Source organism: Canis aureus, chromosome 6 (assembly GCF_053574225.1).
Source record: "Canis aureus isolate CA01 chromosome 6, VMU_Caureus_v.1.0, whole genome shotgun sequence".
NCBI lineage: Eukaryota > Metazoa > Chordata > Mammalia > Carnivora > Canidae > Canis > Canis aureus.
The window spans coordinates 76,041,182-76,061,502 of NC_135616.1; the positions used below are offsets into that span (position 1 = coordinate 76,041,182).

The 20,321-nt window shown below is 33.5% G+C and overlaps 1 protein-coding gene across 8 annotated transcripts in view; it reads right to left on the reverse strand.

Annotated features, from left to right (window-relative positions):
• DENND1B (DENN domain containing 1B) overlaps positions 1-20,321 on the reverse strand; it is a 260,965-nt gene that overhangs the window by 174,901 nt on the left and 65,743 nt on the right. For all 8 annotated transcript variants that reach the window (XM_077902342.1, XM_077902344.1, XM_077902343.1 and 5 more), the window contains one exon: positions 16,123-16,166. In XM_077902342.1, the coding sequence (XP_077758468.1) occupies positions 16,123-16,166 (44 nt within the window). The remainder of the gene's footprint in view (positions 1-16,122; positions 16,167-20,321) is intronic.

Here is a 20,321-nt window from a genome sequence, read left to right on the forward strand (position 1 = left end):
CAATCTGTATCCTCTATTATTATTTAATTTCTGTAGGTTGCTGAGTAATGCCTTATGTGCCAGAATTGGTCTGAAATATGTGCATAGTTAGAATATAATTTCACTGCATCAAAATAAATATAAAAACCTCACCCCTAAGAGCTCATTAAAATAAAACTTGTTCACCTTATTTAAGCAGAAAAATAAGGTCATTTCTTCAGGGGCTCAAATTTTATTATCTAAAATGTATGCACAAATACTATTTTTAATATGAGTTTGCCAGATTGCATAATTCTGTTTCCCAATAAATATTTCAGCTATAAAGCAAAATTTATAGAATATCATGTGTTCCCAAATTAGTTTGCAATAAAATTTTAAAACTTTAACGTGAAAAAAGAAGATAAACATGCAGGTAAAATAAGAATCTGATCTCATTTTGCCTCGGGCTTTCTAACACTGCATCTACAAAAGAAACAATCTTGTCTATATAAAGAAAGGTGGGAAGAGAAAAAGACATAATTGTGATGATTTTCTTAGATTTAAGTACTTTCCCACGTGCTTGCCACTTACTTACAATGTTTTATTCTGATTCTTCTTCCTGAGACACAAGAATGCACAAGACACCTAACTCTGTATATACATCACAAATTAATAAGAAGTAATTGATATTTTAGGGTTATTTAGATAGATCACTGATAAAATACTGACATGAAACAAAGTATGAAGGCATGATATAGTTAGTTCTCTTATATCAGCCATATTTCTTTACAAAATTTTATTTAAAAAATAAGAAATCAATTTGCCTCAGAAATATATGTTTATATATAATATACATACTTATAGGGGCAGTGAAATAAAATTAGTCAACACATATCAAAAACTAGTGCAAGACATTTCATCCTTTTCATTTAGAAAAATATAGAATACAATTAGGTGATTTTGTGTCTGTCTGGTGTGATTTACTGATAGTTAAAAATGGAATAATCAAGTCCAAATAAGCAAAAAGAAATCTAATTTTTTATATATCTGCAGTAATCTAAACATTTATTTTGAATATATTAAGATTTAATAGATTTCCAAATAATTTACATCTCCTTTATAACTGATTCAAGAAGCAAAGTTACAAAATGTCCAGCTACCAATCTACTTCAGTTGCAAATTACAAAACATTTTATATATTGTTCTGACCAAATCCTTTTAAAATCATTAAAAGAAGAAATACAGTTGATCCTTGAACAATGCAGAGGTTAGGGACACTGAACTCTCATTCAGTTGAAAATCCACATAGAACTTTTGACTTCCCCAAAACTTATCTACTAGTAACCTACTATTGACTGGAAGCCTTATTGATAACATAAACAGTCAATTAACTCATATTCTGTATGTCATATGTATTATATAAAGTATTCTTACAATAATGTAAGCTAGAGAAATGTTATTAAAAGATATAAGAAAGAGGAAATACATTTATAGTACTGTATTCACTGAAAAAAATCAGCATATAAATGGACCTGTGCAGTTCAAACCCATGTTGTTCAAGGGTCAACTGTGTTTTTTGAAATGATGGAAGTGTAAAAGGATTTTTTAAAAATAAAGAACAGGCATTCTTCTTAAGGCATGCAGACCAAACATTAGACATCATTAAACATGAAAAGAAAATTGTAAACAGTATTGAGTATATTTATTTTAGAATCTACTAACCAGCTAGCTATCTGCAGTTATGAAAGGTCTATGAAGATATAGCTGAAGGGTTAAGATTTGAAATGTTCTTCTGTTACTGTATAATACCTAGTTTCTTACTACTATTCATTCTTAGAACTGTAATTCAAACTGTGTTTCCAGGTAATACCTACCAAGATTTCCTTAATTAATGGTATTTTTACTATTGTTGTATTTTAAAATTACTAGGTAATATGTGCCCTTTTCTCAAAGTATTTCTTTTTTTTTTTTTTTCAAGTTTGTATTCATTTATTCATGAGACACAGAGAGAGTGAGAGGCAGAGACACAGGCAGAGGGAGAAGCAGACTCCCTGCGAGGAGCCCGATATGGGACTGGATCCTAGGACCCCGGGATCACACCCTGCCCCGAAGGCAGACGCTCAACCACTGAGCCACCCAGGTGCCCCTCAAAGCATTTCTAAATGCATTTTTCTCACCTAGCATGGGAACACATACTACTTTGTCAGCATATGTTGAATTTTAATTGTTTTATGCTTCTATAGAAATGTATGAAAGAGAAAAGGAACACACAAGTCAGGTACTCATCGTGAACAAACAGGGAGCTACTAAATCTTGTTGCCTAACTTCTGTGCTAAACCACATATTTTCATTCATATTTTGATGAATCCCTATTACAGAACACCAATTTGAAATATTTCTAAATTTAATATTCCATACCATTCTTAAATCCATTCTTCTTAGATTATCCTGTTCCTGATTTTCTCAGGTTAGGATAACCTATCACAAGTTTATTGGCTTCTCACTCATTCACCTAGTCATTCAAAAATCATTTATTCAGATCTTATTATGTACGAGCCACTATGCTAGATGTGGGAATTTAAAAATGATAAAGTCTGCCCCTTGAAACTTAAAAAAAAAAAAAATCCACACATATGGAATAGGGGATATAGAGATATTAAAAAAAGAAATATAATGGTAGAATATAAAAATATACCCAAGAAGCTATGGAAGTGTAGAAGTTTGCACTGGAGGTCAGGAAAGCCTTCAAAGAAGAATTAATTTTCAAGCTAAGATTGACAATGGAGGGCAGTCTGGGTGGTTCAGTGGTTTAGCGCCACCTTCGGCCAGGGCCAGATCCTGGAGACCCGGGATTGAGTCCCACGTCAGGCTCCCTGCATGGAGCCTGCTTCTCCCTTTGCCTGCGTCCCTGCCTCTCTCTTTCTGCCTCTCATGAATAAATAAGTAAAATCTTTTTTAAAAAATAAATAAATAAATAGAAAAAAAGATTGACAATGGATGATAATGAAAGAAGAAAGAATGAAAATGGGGAGTAAAAACAGAAATGCTACACACAAAAATAAGAAATGGGACCTGGGAAAATCTAGGGTCATGGTATAAAGGAATTTGATCATGTGCTCCCATTGCTGAATGCCTACCCAAGTGCCTCATATAGTCCTTAATCTCTACAACGAATCCTGTGAAGTAATCATCATGTCATTCATTGCAGAGGATACTTGTTTCATGGAACAAAGCATGGAACTGACAAAATTCAAACTCCAATCTATATTATAAAAAATACAAAGTCTTCTATGTAATCTATCAGTCTACTTCAATGTCAGCTCATTAAATAAGTTCACCATTCTGTCTTCCAATACACTAGGGTGACATACTCAGTTACACTCACTACACCATATATACAGATAGATACACAATAAATTAAGGAAAATATCACTCAGTGTTCAGGAATAAGGCTTAAAGATCAACTACCATGCACTCCTCCTAACCACCAGCATCTCCAAAGGAATCTCAGAATGCAATCAAAACATGGAATCAATGCTACAACTACATTCCCTTCCTAAATACCTTTCTACTGCCAGCTTAGAGACCTGTAAACTGCCTTCTGTTTAGTGGTACCCTAAAATCTGGTCTCTGATAATCCTCAATCCCAGAAACAATCAATGAGGTTCACACTCTTCCAGCACAACAGTTCAGCTGTCATTATTCCATTTACACCAACTGACAATAAATCCTGGTGAAGCAAGAGACAAGAATGTAGACCGGACCCATGCAAAATATCTAGGACAAATTTCCCTGTCACATCCCATTACTCCCTTTTTCTCAAGTCATGCCAGTGTAGGAATGACAATCAAGAAGAGATAAAAAACGAAAGTACTTTCAACATTCCAGAAACTGAGTCTTCCTAGAATACTGTCTTTTTTTTATCCTGGCCCCTGCCATCTGTTCTTCATTCTTTCCACCTGTCTTAAAGATGGAAGCACACCCTATCCAAAGCTAAATCTTCTGCTTGGAGTTGTGATGCAATCTCACTTGAACCACCATTATAGCCTGTGCATCAGTATCATAGCTCATATAGTGATGTATCATGATTAATTTAATTTTGTCTCCTCTGCTGTAATATGAGGTCCTTCTGAGCTGGGAGCTTCTTATATTTATCTTTATTCATTTAGTATTAAAAAAATAATTCATAGTGTATACTCAGGTAACATCTGTCATGTTGCCAACTCTAATTCTTATAATAAGTGATCAACTATATAAGTGATCAACTTCTAGCTTCTGTCTTCAATTCCTTTTAAAGTGCCTTCTTGCTGTTCTATATAAACATGGTTTTCCCTCCTCAAGCCGTTTAATTCTAGAAGCGACCAAAAGTATACCGCATATTGCCACCACCAAAGAAGTTAATCTAAATTTACTACCTCCTCTTCCTCACTAACCACTAAACTCTTGGCTTGTTTAAATGTGTAATGTCTTCCTTCCCAGAATTCCTACATTATATTGTTAGTAACTTTCATGGCATTTATTACAGCTGGACTTCTGTTGGAACTATATGTAGAAATGAATACTGTAAAAACAAGAAACAACTATTTGCTCCTGCATCCCCCTTTTACAGAAGAGAAAACTGAAATTCAGAGAAAAAATTTACTTAAAGTCATACACCCACGTTAGTCTTCTGTCAAGTAGAAGGCAGAATGATAGTTTGTTCACTTTTGATTCCCAGGACAATCTTCCTTTGCCTAATAAGCTTTCTTGAAGATTAAGGATGATACATGTTTCCTATCTCTGGAGAATATCAATAAAGTAGATTATAAAATCTTATAAATTAAAGAACTCCTGCATAGATGCTTATAGCAGCTTTATTCATCATTGCCAAAACTTGGAAGCAACCAAGATGTCCTTTTCAGGTAAATAGATAAATAAATTGTGGTACTTACAATGGAAAATTATTCAGCACTTGAAAGAACAGACCTATTAAGCCATGAAAAGACACAGAGGAACTTTAAATATGTATTACTAAGTAAAAGAAGCCAATTTGAAAAGGCTACATATTTTATGATTCAAAATATATGCCATTCTGGAAAATGCAAAACCATGGTGACAGTAAAAAGATAAGTGGTTTGTAGGGGTGGGGATGGCAAGGAGAGGTGAATAGTCAGAGCAGAGAGAATTTTTAGGGCAGTCACCATATTTGTATGATATTATAATGATGAATATATGTCATCATACATTTGTCCAAACCCACAGACTGTACAAGACCAAGAGTGAACCCTAAGGTAAACTACAGACTCTGGGTCATTATGGTATGTCAATGTATATTCATCTTTCATTAAGAATGCACCATTCTGATGAGTGATGCTGATAATGGGGGAGGCTATGCATGTGGGGAAGCAGGGGGCTTATGGGAAATCTGTGCACCTCTCTTTCAATTTTGTTGTGAACCATAAACCACTCTAAAAAAATAAAATATTTCAAAAAAAATTTGGGCAGCCCTGGTGGCTCAGTGGTTTAGCGCTGCCTTCAGCCCAGGGTGTGATCCTGGAGACCTGGGATTGAGTCCCGCATCGGGCTCCCTGCATGGAGCCTGTTTCTCCCTCTGCCTGTGTCTCTGCCTCTCTCTCTCTCTCTCTCTGATAAATAAATTAAATAAATAAATAAATAAATAAATACATAAATAAATAAATAAAATCTTAAAAAAAAATTTAATACAGAACCTCTGTTCTGAATGGCTTATCGAGAGATATGTACATAAAATGACTATCCCTAAAAGTACTGTAAAATAAGAAAACTTAATTTCTAAAGCTTCAAATGGGCTAGACCTCAAAAAAAAATTCTTAGAGAATTCAAATTCACATAATTAAGATAGATCTTTAGCACACTCATCTAAGTTTATCCCTTAGTTTAATAAATATAGCTGTTTTCTCTGATTTATCATTGTTAAATATAATACAAGGACAGATTTATTCTACTCGGGTTTGTTTTTCCTAAACATATGCAGGTATACTGAGCAAATAAGCTAACATGTTTAAGCTTATTTAAAAAATATAAGTTTCTATTTGACTAAATTGAATCATTATTCTGGTAAAACTTTTTTAAAGATTCTATTTATTTATTTGGCAGAGAGAAAGTAAGCACACAAGCAGGGGAAGAGGCAGAGGGAGAGGAAGAATGAGCTCCCCACTGAGCAGGGAGCCCAATGAGGAGCTTGATCCCAGGACCCCAAGATCCTGACCTGAGCTGAAGGCAGACACTTAACCAGAAGAACCACCCAAATGCCCTTACTGATAAACTTGATTCAACAGTAATTATATTTTGTTATATATCTGCTTAAACAGAATTTCCAAAATCTTTAGGTTACTAAAATATTAAACTGATATTAAATTGAGTTAATATATAATTATTGGAGACCCACGTAATATCTAAGACAGAATACTAAATATTGATTACTAAGCATAATTTAAGTCTATGTGCTTATTTTTGTATGCTATAAAATGGTATGCCTTTGGGTTCGTGTTTAAGGAACGTGCTCATTTTCTCCACTCTACAAAGATGTACATGGGATATGTAGGGCTTTAGAAAGTAGTAGTATTATATTTTATAATATATATATATATACACACACCAAATAATTTATAACTTATACATATTATATAAAGGGTATTCATGAGGTCACATTGACTGCTAAAATGTATGTGCATGCCAGAAAGTTCTCATTTATCCATCCCTCAGAGTTCTTTTTCCATGAAACAGAAGTCAGTTATTTAGATTAAAGGTTTTAATTAATGAGGGGGTAAGACTACACTGGGAACAACAGGGTCAGATAAATATAACTGTATATTTTGTTTTCAAAGAATGGTTTTGAAAACTGTTTTCCAAGAACAGTTTTCAAAAACAGTTTTGTCCTAAAAACAGCAATTCTTGGACTTTTATTTTTAACCTCTATATTCTTGGAAGTTAATGAGGATGATGAAGAGCTACTATTTATATAACAATATTATTGAATACTGAAAACTACTGTATTAGAAATTAAAACTCATAAATTTTTAACAGATATATGAATTGAGGACAATAATCATGGATGCACTGCATGTTAAACAATATAAATGTAAATGGTGATGATGATGATAAAATTAGTTTGGTCTTGCAGATCTCTGAGATACGTTTTAAAGTGTCAGTGTGCTCTTAAATATGAAAGGGCACAGTGAAATAAAAATGTGACTTTTGTCTGTCTTATTTGATAATATATGACTGTGAAAAGCTATGAAAATTGTTAAAAATCACTCAACTTTACTGGGCTTGCTTCCTTGGATTATTGATTAATGCCTTTGCCTACAATGTTGTTCTTACCTGTGTACCTCTGAGACAGCTGAAAATCTGTGTGTTAACAGAATAATTTCTTCACTTAATTCTGAGTTCACTATGTCTTTTACTCCTTAAGGGAGAAAAAAAGTACAAAAGTTCATTTATGAAAGAACTATTCAATAGTATTCCTGGCCATATTAATTTTAAATATTTCATTGTCATTTTGATTAAACAAATAACTACATGTTACTTCTTGGATCCCATCATAGTCAAACATTCAAATCTTCTAACAACTTTTCAAATTTTGACTTCCCAAACTCACTCTGAATATAGAAAAAAAATTAAAAACTTCCAGAGTATGTTTTTATAACCAAAACTATCTCAGAGATTTCCTAGAGGTTCCTTGAAAAGCACAGTGATATGTTATCTTACCTTACAAAATGAGATGCTAGAAAAATTTCACTTGCTTGATGTGTTATTATATTTAATAGTTGCATACAAAAAGCAAGAAAATGAGACAACATGCTTAGCCTGCCCTAGGTTAAACTTGCATGTATATAAATTTTATGAATATGAATATTTAAGAAATCATATGCTGTATAGAAAGTCCCAAGAGATATACCAATGCCCTTGCTGTCCATAATATGTTTTACTCTTCAGGAACAATGCCCTTGCTGTCCATAATATGTTTTACTCTTCAGGGAAAAAAAAAAGATCAAATCTCTTATGAAATAGTTTTTAGGTTTTTCTATACTTATCAGATTCCTGGCAGTACTTTGCCCAATGATATTAGACAACAATAATGTAATACTGCCAGTTATAATTTCAGTTATTATTTAAAATGTTTACTTGTCCATAACCTTTACTTCATTTTAATCTCTGGCACTTCTAGGCCAGCGGTTCTCAACTGGGTATGCACATCAGATACCCATGAATTTTTACAAAAATACATTTCAGGCCCCTACTCCAGACATCTTAAATCTCTTTACTTGATATTCTTGGTATATTCTTGTTATATTATGTCTCAAGATTACTGAATGCTGTATCTCAAAATTTTTCTTCAAATTTCCTCAAATTAATTCACCCACTTTTATAAATCAAATATAACTCCTTTGAAAAGTCTTACTCCTTGTCTTTGAAACATTTTCTCTAAAACCTTTTTGAATGGACTTATAACATTTTTCATACAACAGAAACAACCAAATTTTCTTTTTCCTATTTTATTTTTATTATAAACCCTCACCAGACCTTTACCATTTGCTTTTGGGTTTTTTGTTTGTTTGGTTTGGTTTGTATTTTTATCAAACTATAGATGACATACAACGTTGTATTCATTTCAGGTATTCAACACAGTGAATCAACAATTTGATACATCATGCAAAGCTCACTGTGATTAGTGTAATTCCCATCTGTCACCATACAACATTATTACAATATTATTGTACCTGTACCTGTACTTTTTATTCCTGTGACTTATTTATCTTATAACTGAAAGTCTGTACCTCTTAATCCCCTTCACCTATTTTGCCCATCCTCCCCAGGTTAACTTAACCATAACCATTAAGCATCTACATCTACAGGTAGTTTAGTCTTATTTCTGATGCTTGCCTGAAGCCTCTGCTGTAAGCTACAGGGCAGCGTTTTTGTTTTTAACAAAGTATGTCAGTCTCAAAGCCTCGCAAAAGGGTTGTATCAGGTATTTCAAACTTCTGACACTTCAAAGAATAGACTCTTAGGGACACCTTTGAACTGACATCACTTAGATAACTTTCAGGCCATTTCTGTAGACTGAGGCAGAACTTCTGAGACTCATTTTAGTCAAGAAACAGAAAGTTTCATGAGACCTTTAAGACAAAAATCCAGCAAAACAATAATTAATCGTATCGTATTAAATAATGAGGGAAATTTTATTGTTTGAAACATTATTGATGCTGTTTTAATTATCTATTTTCTGGACGTATAAGAAAGTCTTTCTTCATTTTCCTACACTGTAACCTACGATTTAGTAAACTCTACTTCTATAAACTGAAATATTTTTAAGTTATATCTTATTCTCACTGATACTCTTCCTCCCTGAATTCAGAAACTCTTACTAAGCCCCTTCATTTTCATAGCAATATTGTTTTTTGCATAAATTCAATAAATGTGTCTTTCATTATACCAGTATATAACTGGTGATTGCACAACCAAGGTCTTAAAGCGTCATTTTTGAGAAAGATGCTTGTTTAATCAGCCATGCCAAGACACTTTTAAGGAACAAAGTTAGCTGTACTTATGGAGCCTACAATGTCATTCCCAGAAAAAGTGGCCTGATGCCTGGCTGACAGGGTCCAAACTTAAAGGTCTTGAAGAAGGTCCCATCCTCATAGACCAGGAACCTTAGCAAATTCTCTAAATCTTGGGAAGAAAAACCAAAGTTATAGGCAGTACATGTAAAATCTGGAAAAGATATTTGCTTGGACCTAATTTCCTACCTTTGGGATAGTAAATAACAGAGGCTTCTAAAAACTTAATCTTTTATTAGAAATTCCTTATGAAAATTTTTGGAAAAAAGTTAATTTTGTAGACATAGCAATTATTCTACATTGCATGATTCTAGATATGTAAAGTAAATTCATGGAGGCTCGTAGCCTAAATTAACTCTCTTGTTGTACCCATGTAAAAAATCAGGCCAAATCTTTAGGGACGTGATTTATTCTGCTTTCTAGAGTGATCTTTCTTTGAAATTATTTATGCTTGCAATAGGAAGAAGAAGACTATAGGAAATATTTGTAAAAGATTAACCTGAACAAAAAAGATCACTGGTTGTTCTCATTGGAAAATAAGCCATTGCCTAATATACTCTTTTAGGGGCTCTGTGCCTATTTTACAACTCTTTAAATGGTAGATAAATGATAGCAATGCAAATAATATTTGTCCACAGACATGTCTTATAGAGGGATAACTGACTCCCCTCCTTCCTTACTCCTTACCCCATGTGGATAAAACCAAAAAACTCTACATCTATTTGTAAATTTATTACAGCCTTCCTGATTTATCTATACAATTCTACTTTGAGCTCCTCTTTGAATAGGATGCAACATTTTACTCACACCCTCATCAACTAACGAGTTTTTAAAAACTTAAAAATAAAATGTTACATTTGTATTAGAGTCATTATTATATCTTCTTTTAAAAATTATTCTTTAATACTAGTCTCAGAACATTTGGTCTAATGGAGCAAATAAAACGTAAGGAAAATGATAGATCTAATAAGTGGCATAATATGGGAAGCATAAAATGCCAAGAGAACTCCCAGGAGGTGCATTCTATCCAGACCAGTGACATAAAGAAAAAGGCTTCTTGGAGGAAATGACCTCTAAGCCAACACTAGAAAGACAGGCAAAAGGGAGTGCAAGTAGGAGATTAGCATTTCAGACAGAAAGACTTACATGTTCAAAGACAGAATATAAATAAATGGTACAGAAGAGAAAATAATGTTCACTAAAAAGTACAGGCCATTTTTTATACAGAGAAAGGACAGAGGCACAGAGACATAGGTGGCTAAAGATGAAAACAAAAGACTTGAAACAAGGAACTTGATCATGTTGAGAAGTTGACCCTCATCTTGAAGGTGTCAATCGGGAGTAGTGAGTTTAAATGAGTCTTCAGGACTACAGGCTCTGGAGTCAGTGTCTGGCTTGGAATAATGGCTCTATTACTTACTAATTGTGTGACTTTTGCCACGTAAATTAAGTACTTTGTAGGTCTGTTTATCTGTAAGATGGGAAATATAGTAGTCCTTTACTTCATAGAGGCATAATTAGGATTCAATAGTTAATACAGGCCAAGTACCTAGAAACTGCCTAGCGCATAGTAAGGAACCAATGACAGTAGGGACAGGAGTAACAGTATTTGGTTTTTAGAGAGATCATCCCATTGTCTTTTAGATCAGTCTAGCTACACTTGTGGAGAATAAATTAAATAGGCACAAAAACATAAAGAAGAATTAGGAAGATATGAATTAAGGAAAGGACCCCAGAAGTAAAGAGAAGTGGAGAGAGTTACAAGACATGAAAGAGGCACAAGCAATAGGATTTGATGACAGATTGCAAGGAGCAGTTGAATGAAGGAAAAAGAATAAAAAATAAATAAGAGTCCTTGGCTTGGGAAAGCAAGTGGGAGCATTCACTGAAATAAGACACACTAGAACAATTACTCCAGGTTACTCAGGTAATGTGGCAGGCACAGTAACACAAAAATGGGTCTGGAACACAAAAAGAGGAATGCCTCAAAATATCACAACAGACAAAACATTTCATTTTGTATTATGGAGAGAGTACATCAGAGAAATGGGAAAGGGCATCTGAGATATACGACATGGCCTAGAAGCATGAAAGGCCTGGAGCCTGTGGAAAAATAGAAAAAGTACTGCAGGGCAGAAGGTAAATAAGAAGTATGACCTGGGGTCAGCTCTTCATTACCTTCTTTCCTATCCAAATGATCTTAATGATTTCTGATGTCTTGGCCATTACTAAAAGATTGTGGCTCCATGGTCCTATGACTTCCACTCATATTCATCCTGAGTTTAAGATTTTCAAAAAAATAACTAAAAAGTAATAAAGTTTCACCAGTTAAACAGCAAATATCCACTGTAGTCATCAACTAATGGCACAGAAATTTCAGAAAGTCAGAAAGCACACATCAAAAAGAATTTTTACATATTAGTACCTGTGCTATTACACTATAAATCTTCCTGAAGGTCTATAAAGCAAAATAAAAGTAAAATTCTCAAACTTGCTATTCACCTATAAAAATGATATTCTAGGGGCACCTGGGTGGCTCAGTCAGTTAAGCATCTGCCTTTGGCTCAGGTCATGATCCCAGGGTCCTGGGACAGAGCCCTACATTGGGCTCCCTGCTCAGTGGGGAGTCTGTTTCTCCATCTGACTCTCCTGCCTCTCATCCTCTCTCTCTTTCTTTCTCTCAAATAAATAAAATCTTTTTTTTAAAATGACATTCTACATGAAGCAGTTTTATCTATCCCTCACCATAAGTTAATAAACATTCATGGCCATGTGACATTTTAACAAAACTATTGGTTCACACTTACTGAGTGTTTTCTACATGCCAGGCATGACTTTTAGTGTTTTACAAGCTTCATATCATTCGTTCTTATCATAATTCTTTCGGACCAGTAAAATCAGTCCCATTTTGCAAATGAGTAATTAAGAGAGATTCAGTCCCTGTCTAAAGCAACACTTCACACAATCTATAAATACAGAGCCAGTATTCAAACACATATGTGTTTCATTCCAGCATTTATTTTTTTAAAAGGTTTTATTTATTTATTCATGAGAGACACAGAGAGAGAGAGACAGGCAGAGACAGAGGCAGAGGGAGAAGCAGGCTCTATGTAGGGAGCCTAATGTGGGACTTGATCCCAGGACCCCAAGATCATGCCCTGGGCTGAAGGCAGATGCTTAACTGCTGACCCACCCAGGCATCCCTGATTCCAGTATTTATAAGATTTTATTTCTTTTTTTCTTTTTAAAAAATATTTTATTTTTTTATTTGAGAGAGAGCACAAGCCAGTGGAGAGACAGTGGGAGAAGAAGCAGCAGACTCCCCATTGAGCAGGGAGCCCGACACGGGGCTCCATCCCAGGATCCTGCAATCATTATCTGAGCCAAAGGCAGATGCTCAACCGAGCCACCCAGGCACCCCTAAGATTTTATTTCTGAACCCACTCTAAAAGTGTATTTTTCTCACAAAGATTGCTCCTCTTACTGAAGAAACACAGACCAACCATGGCCCCAAAAGGGCATGGTATATGCAAGCAGGGATGCTATAGAAACATGAACCATAAAAATGACAAGCAGAGAGTAAAGGGAAAATTAAGTATTCTGAGAAACAGCCTCAAGCCATAAGTATAAATGTGAACAACAGAGAACTAAGGGCAATGAATTACCTTGATTACAACAAAAAGAAACAAAATTACTCATTTTATATAGAACCCCTGAACCCCTCACAAATGCACAAAGGGATACTGCCAGTATCAGTGGCACAGAGGGGAAGACTTGGTCTGCATTCATCTTCTCAGCCAAAGCCCTCAATGTATCTGCAAAACATAAATCTGACATCAACTCAGTCTGTTTAGCAATTCTTTAATTTGCTTACAGCTTTGTATTTCCTCAGGCTGTAAACACTTCTCCATTCTTCTCCAATCTCCAAAGTCCCATCTACCACTTACACAAAGATAATTCAACATTTCTTGGAGTGACAAAAATCAAATTCATCCTCTCGTCACTATTCCTCTCTACCCCATACCCTGCAAAGCACTTCTACACCAACGTCTTTCCTCCTTCCTCTTTATACTCATCTTACTTTTCATTCCTAATGTAACCAACCCTTTCAGATCCTTTTGATGCCTACAGCTGAACTACTGTAATAGCCAACTAATTTCCATGTTTCTGGTTTCTCCCACAACCAATCCCTACAGAAATCTCTTCCCAACTAATATTCTTAACATACTTATTTTGCTATATTACAGTCTCCTCAAGTTCTGAAGGACCAACTCTTCAGCGAAGCCTTTAATGTTACCAAAACTCAGCTCTATTTACATTTACAGTTTCATTTCCTACTTTCCTATACAAAATTCTCTATTTACCTCCCCCCAAAATCAAATTACAGCTCCTGAAATGTGACTTTGAACTGTCCCACTAGTTCTATCAACTAAAGAAGGAAGACACACTTGAGGAGCATGTAATAAACCAACACCTATGATGAACCAACAACCCTATGTAATAGAACCAAAGGGTAATTAATCAATACTGTTCCTTTGGATTAAATAACACATTGATTTCAAATTATAAAAATAATGAGGGAAAAGAACTGTTATGATAAACTATTGTTAAAAGAGCTAAAATAAAGTAAGTGAGTAGGATCTGAGACAGCATTCTAAGCAGAAAGAAGATAGCTTAATTGCTAATAGCATATGCTTTTGAATTAGACAAACTTGCCTTCAAATCTTCGCTCTGTCTCTGATAAGCAGTGTGATCACAGTCAACTTTTTTAACCCTTACTTTGGGGGATGATACTACCTCCCAGCAGTACTGGGTGGGTTTGAAGATGAAATTATGCACATAAAGCACATAATATATCACCAGTACATGGTAACAGCTAAATAAAGAGCTTTTTATAATTATTTACTGAAGCAAGTCTCAGATCCAGTGAAAAGGCTGGTTAGCAAGAAATAGTCTACAACAGTAGTAAGTGGTAAGAAAGATGAGAAATATACAGCGCACTTGAATCATCTCTAGTATTCAGAATATTCACCAAAAAGCATATAGCAAAACCATTCTTCAAGGTCAGTGGCTAGATTCCCATAGAAAGTTTGGTTTCTTCAGACATAATAAGAAATATTTAGACAAAATGGTATCTAAAGTTCTTTTCAGTTCTAACTTTCAATAAAGTGTATAAGAATTGCTATGAACTAGAATTCTGGACACTCTTCACCACTTCCCAGTTAACTGCTTTTGCATTTTAATGGGTATGTAAGGGCTTATTAATGTTCCACTAACTTCACAAATTTGGGAAACAAAACATTTCAGCCCCAACTAAAAAATTCCTATCACCAGTTTATCAGTCACAAAGAGGGACAGCAATAGTTGGTCTCACTGAAAAATTTACTGTAGTTGAACTCAACAAGTATATGATTGCTCTTATGTGACCCAAAGTGAGGATTCTTCAGATCTCCTGGGATTTCTCCAGACGGTTTAAGGGGTAGAAAATACAAGCAAAAAAAGACATGTCCTGGACAAGAGGTTTGTTCTTGGGTCAGTGACAAGAATGGAGAATACCAGAAGAAAAATAGTATTGCAAAACACTAAAAATGAATCAGTAAGGCTCTCCCCTAACCACACATTACTTCAGAACAAACTCAGTTATGCATCATATATCCAAATCATGTATTCACTGTAGGGACTCCTTTTGCATACTTAAGATATTTATAAATCTATTCTTTCTCTAAAAAGCTAAAAACTAATTAAGAGTGCACACCTCTCCTTTCATGTGAAAAATAGTCAAGGACTGCATTAGATTGAATTAATATTTAACATGCTCATTTACTTTTTTTCAGCGTAACTTCTTAGCCTTACATGCAAAAGTTATCCTTCCACATATCAAAATCACTTATTTGTATACTTGTTTCTGAATGAACTCCTTTAAATAAACATTCTTCTGTTTACTTATTTCTGAATGAACTGCTTTAAATAAATGGTCAGCTTTCATTTTTATAACTTATGAGAAGTTTAAGAATTGTATCTGTGAACTTAACTTATGGTTAAGTTTAATACTAATAAAATTTTTAATTTTAAGAGTGACAAGATTGTTTTACCATTGCTTTGCAGGCAAAAAAAAGTTCATCAGATTTCCATGAAAATTGAAATTTTGTCATATAATTCATTTCAAAATTATAAATCTGTAATATAAAATTTTAAAGTTTTTTGTGTATATCATGTCAATATATAATTCATAATTTTGGTCATAATCATTACTTAAGGAACTATAGAAGACTATAATTTAAAATCTAAATGGAATAAACTCATTCTGAAATCTCATTTTCTTTTAAGAAAGCTATAGATAAGAATTATATAAAATAAGGAAATATAGTCAACTCAATATACATGTAAGTGATTCAGACATCACTGTAACAAGGAGAGATCTAATCATTTATTCATTCTGCACACATGATGCTTTTTTCCTCACAGTTGGTCAAGAGAAAGTACGTATAGCAATTCATGTGTAGTAATAGTTGCTTCAGTAACAGCAGCAATAATCATAGTACCCTCATTATAAATGTTTTTTTAAAGATTATGTAGTTCCAACCTGATCGCCAAAGTCCTCTGGGAATTTCCACAATACCACCGGATCTGTAAATAATTGACACATGGAATTAGAGGCAAAAGAGCACATTTACACCAACATTCTTGTTAAAACATTGTCAGAGTTACCTTTTAACTAATTTTTAAATTTCTCTTTAAACATTTATAGTTGATGAGGTTAAACATAAAGTATTTTGATCTTTTAAGCATTTTAATGACCTCTGGGAACAGGAACAAAAGTAGTAACTTGGTCAGATTATTAAAACTCATTATTTCTTTTCACAACTCACTTTTTTATTTACATACTTCACACTTTAAGATTCTGAAGTATGAATTTTCAGATTTAACTATACTTAACATATTGGTCTTAATTTGAAAAGAAAAGTATAAATGTGATAAATATGTAATCAAATATACTATAGTTAGAAATTAGATCACAATATATCATCTTAAATCTCCATTTAAAATCCTAAATATTTATGAACACTGTAATAATGCTTGCTTTATATCAAAATTCATTTCTGATATCCTATATTTGCAACTCTAAAAAGCCTTTTATAAAATAACAGATATAAATTAGTATGTATAAGACATCAAGCTTACTTATTAAACTGATATTTGCAGGGTATTTTAAAAAATTTTTTTCTAATATATCGTATCTAGTTATTCAGATATAAAAACCATTGTTGTTGTTTTTCCCATTGTTGTTTTATAAATATTCCCACTGGTTTTTCACTTTCATCATTTCTCACAATATTTATCTTTTTAGTATATTAAAAATGTCCTTTTAATTAAATTAGCATTAATAAATATATTGGTTGTGTGCTCACTTTTTAAATGTGTCAAAAACAAACTTCTGAATATCTGTAGAGATGTGCTTTAAAACGATAGTGTACAATAGACAATACTACTTCTGAAAAAGCCTTTGAACGCTCAAGACAATATAAATAACAAGTACCGCTGATAAAACAGGATTTGAATTCCACTCCAGTAAAAAGGATATACCAAAGATAGCACTTTATCTTCCAGTCAGTAAACAATTACAGTTCTAGTCCATTATTTCCTCTAATTCTATGCTGCTTTTATAAAAATACAGTCCAAGAATGCATAATTTCAAGTTTCAATTACAAAACTCAATAATAACCGAGAAACATTTTTAGCACGAGCAATCTCCTCTTGCTGTATTACTTAAATTCAAAAGAATTTTTTTCAATAATTTTAAATTAAAAAGAAAAGAAAGCATACTTTCTAAATTAACATTGTTACTTAGTAAGGAATAGAAGGTTTCTATATACGTCAATAAATTAAGAAATCATTTAAAACATAAAAATAATGCATTACAAATTCACAAAGGTAATATTAAATGATTATCTCTTCATATAAAACAAAATGTACATTTCTAAAATGAATCACATACATTATACTCACCTAAAAATACTCAAGATATGGAAGATCATGGTGAGATATATATATACACACACATACACTATATATATATATATATATATATATACACACACACACACACACACACACACACACGTGTAATGATTGTGTTATGTTGGAAAATACATAAGTGTAAGTCAGTTTTACCAAAATAGTAGTTATTAAGATTTGAATTGCATAAAAGTTATACAATGGAATTTTCATGAAATATTATTTTGATAAGTTAATACACTAATAGCCATATAAGCAAGTCAATTATAAAGAAACGTAGAATAGTTCTCTCTTATAAAAATGGAGTTTAAATTATATGTTCTCATTCATTTGGGGAATAGAAATAATAGTGAAAGGGAATAGAAGGGAAGGGAGAAGAAATGGGTAGGAAATATCAGAAAGGGAGACAGAACATAAAGATTCCTAACTCTGGGAAATGAACTAGGGGTGGTGGAAGGGGAGGAAGGCCGGGGTGGGGGTGAATGGGTGACGGGCACTGACAGGGGCACTTGACGGGATGAGCACTGGGTATTATTCTGTATGTTGGCAAATTGAACACCAATAAAAAATAAATTTATTATTTTAAAAAATGGAGTTTAAGAGTTACAATGTGAATATTTCAAACATCCCTTTTGAACAACTTCAATTTTATAGTTGCCATTTAAGAAAATGTTTGTGACAAGTCTCTTAAGCTTATGTCTTAAAACCAGAATGTTTACCTTGTACAGACAAGGCTATTGTTCACAGCATTTACTCAAGTGTATTTTGCTAACTTACTTTTCCTCATCCTCTATTATTCTGTTTTTCTTTTTTTTTTTTTTTTAAAGATTTATTTATTCATGACAGACACAGAGAGAGAGGCAGAGACAAAGGCAGAGGAAGAAGCAGCCTCCCCACAGGGAGCCCAATGCAGGACTGTATCCCAGATCCTGGGATCAGGCCCTGAGCTGAAGGCAGACAATCACTGAGCCACTCAAGTGTCCTGGCTTTTTTGTTTTGTATTTTTCTCTATCGCCTATTTCACAGAGAATGAACAAGTGAATTCATGAAAATTCATCTACTGATTTATTTAGTGAAAAATATCCTATTTCTTTTCATTAAATGAAATTTCCACCTCAGCACTCAAAAATTTATTATAATGGGAATCTATATTTTGAAATTGATTAACTTAATTACTGCCTGTGTTGCTAGATTTACACTATATCTGACACATCTCTGTAGAAACTTTTCACAAAGGAAACTTTACCTCAAAGGAAAAAAAATTAAAAAAAAAAAAAAAAAAAAAAAACTCCTGATTCCCAAATGTAATTCCCTAAGGATTACTTTCTAGCTATCAGATCTGAGCTGGCAATGTTAGGTCAATTTTCTGCTTATTTTATGAGTGAAAGGATGAGAACCACTGTCAAAAATCACTGCTGCTGGTGAGGCCCAATGTACACTCTGCTTCTCTTCTTACCAATCTCTACCAGCAATTCAAGGGAGATTCCATATCTTAATTTAAAAAAAACCTTTGCCACCAACTATCTAGAAAGCAAATAAATGTGAAAGGAAGAATATATGACTCGATTTGTACATAAATATAGCCAATCTCATTCTAATAAAAGATGTTACAGTATAGAAAGGAAAATATAAAAATTTTTATCAAATCAGTAAATTTGGAATAAGAATATTTAAAATATTATTTCTGCACCTCCATCAGAAGTATTCCAAATTCATGACTAAGGCTTTTTTAAAATATAAGGTGAGATAAATTCAGCAAATTTTTTTTCCCTTTCCAATCAGGTCTTTCACATTTTCTGGCCCTCCACTGGAAACAATAATTAAAATAACTTAAAATACTAGCGTGATTCAGCTACATTAAAAAAAAATGGAAAGCAAACTTTTAAATTTGCATAAATATTCACTGAATTCTGTGGAATTCACAGATGAATTTTTAAAACTATGCATTTGTAAAATTATAGTTTAGAGACAATGTACTTTTGAAAGTAGAATATATATTAGTGTTTGATTTACATACCTTGCAGAATCAGAATTTTATGAATGAGAAAACCAAGGCCAAAACAAGAAGTTTGTCTTAGTTATAAGGCTAGTCAATGTGAGAGACTAGAACTTTCTTAGTTGAGATCTAAAAAGCAGTTATTTTATATTATTTTACTTTATTTTATTTTGACTTTGTTTATATGAGAAAGAGAAGCAGAGCAAGAGTGAGCAAGAGAACACGCACGAGTGGGGGGAGGAGCAGAGGGGGAGGGATAAGCAGACTTTCCTGCAGAGCGCAGAGCCTGATGTGGGGATGGATTCCAGGACCCCAAAAAATCACAACCTGAGCCAAAATCAAGACTCTGACACTTAACTGATGGCACCACCCAGGCGCCCTAAAAGCAGCTATTTTAAATAATTTCCAGAATCAATACATTTCTCTGTCCCATTTAAATTCAATCTATTCCATTCAAAATTCTATGCAGTGCTAAAGAAAGAGGAAAGGTCCCTGCACTCCAAAGCCCTATAGCACACATGGGAAAAGGCTCTCTATTTTTGTGCAAACTATTGTTTTAGGCTGGTTCAACACTCTTAAAGCAATCAATGTGATAGATCATATCAACAAGAGAGAAAACAAGAACCATATGATCCTCTCAATAGATGAGGAGAAAGCATTTGACAAAATACAGCATCCATTCCTGATCAAAACTCTTCAGAGTGTAGGGATAGAGGGAACATTCCTCAGCATCTTAAAAGCCATCTACAAAAAGCCCACAGCAAATATCA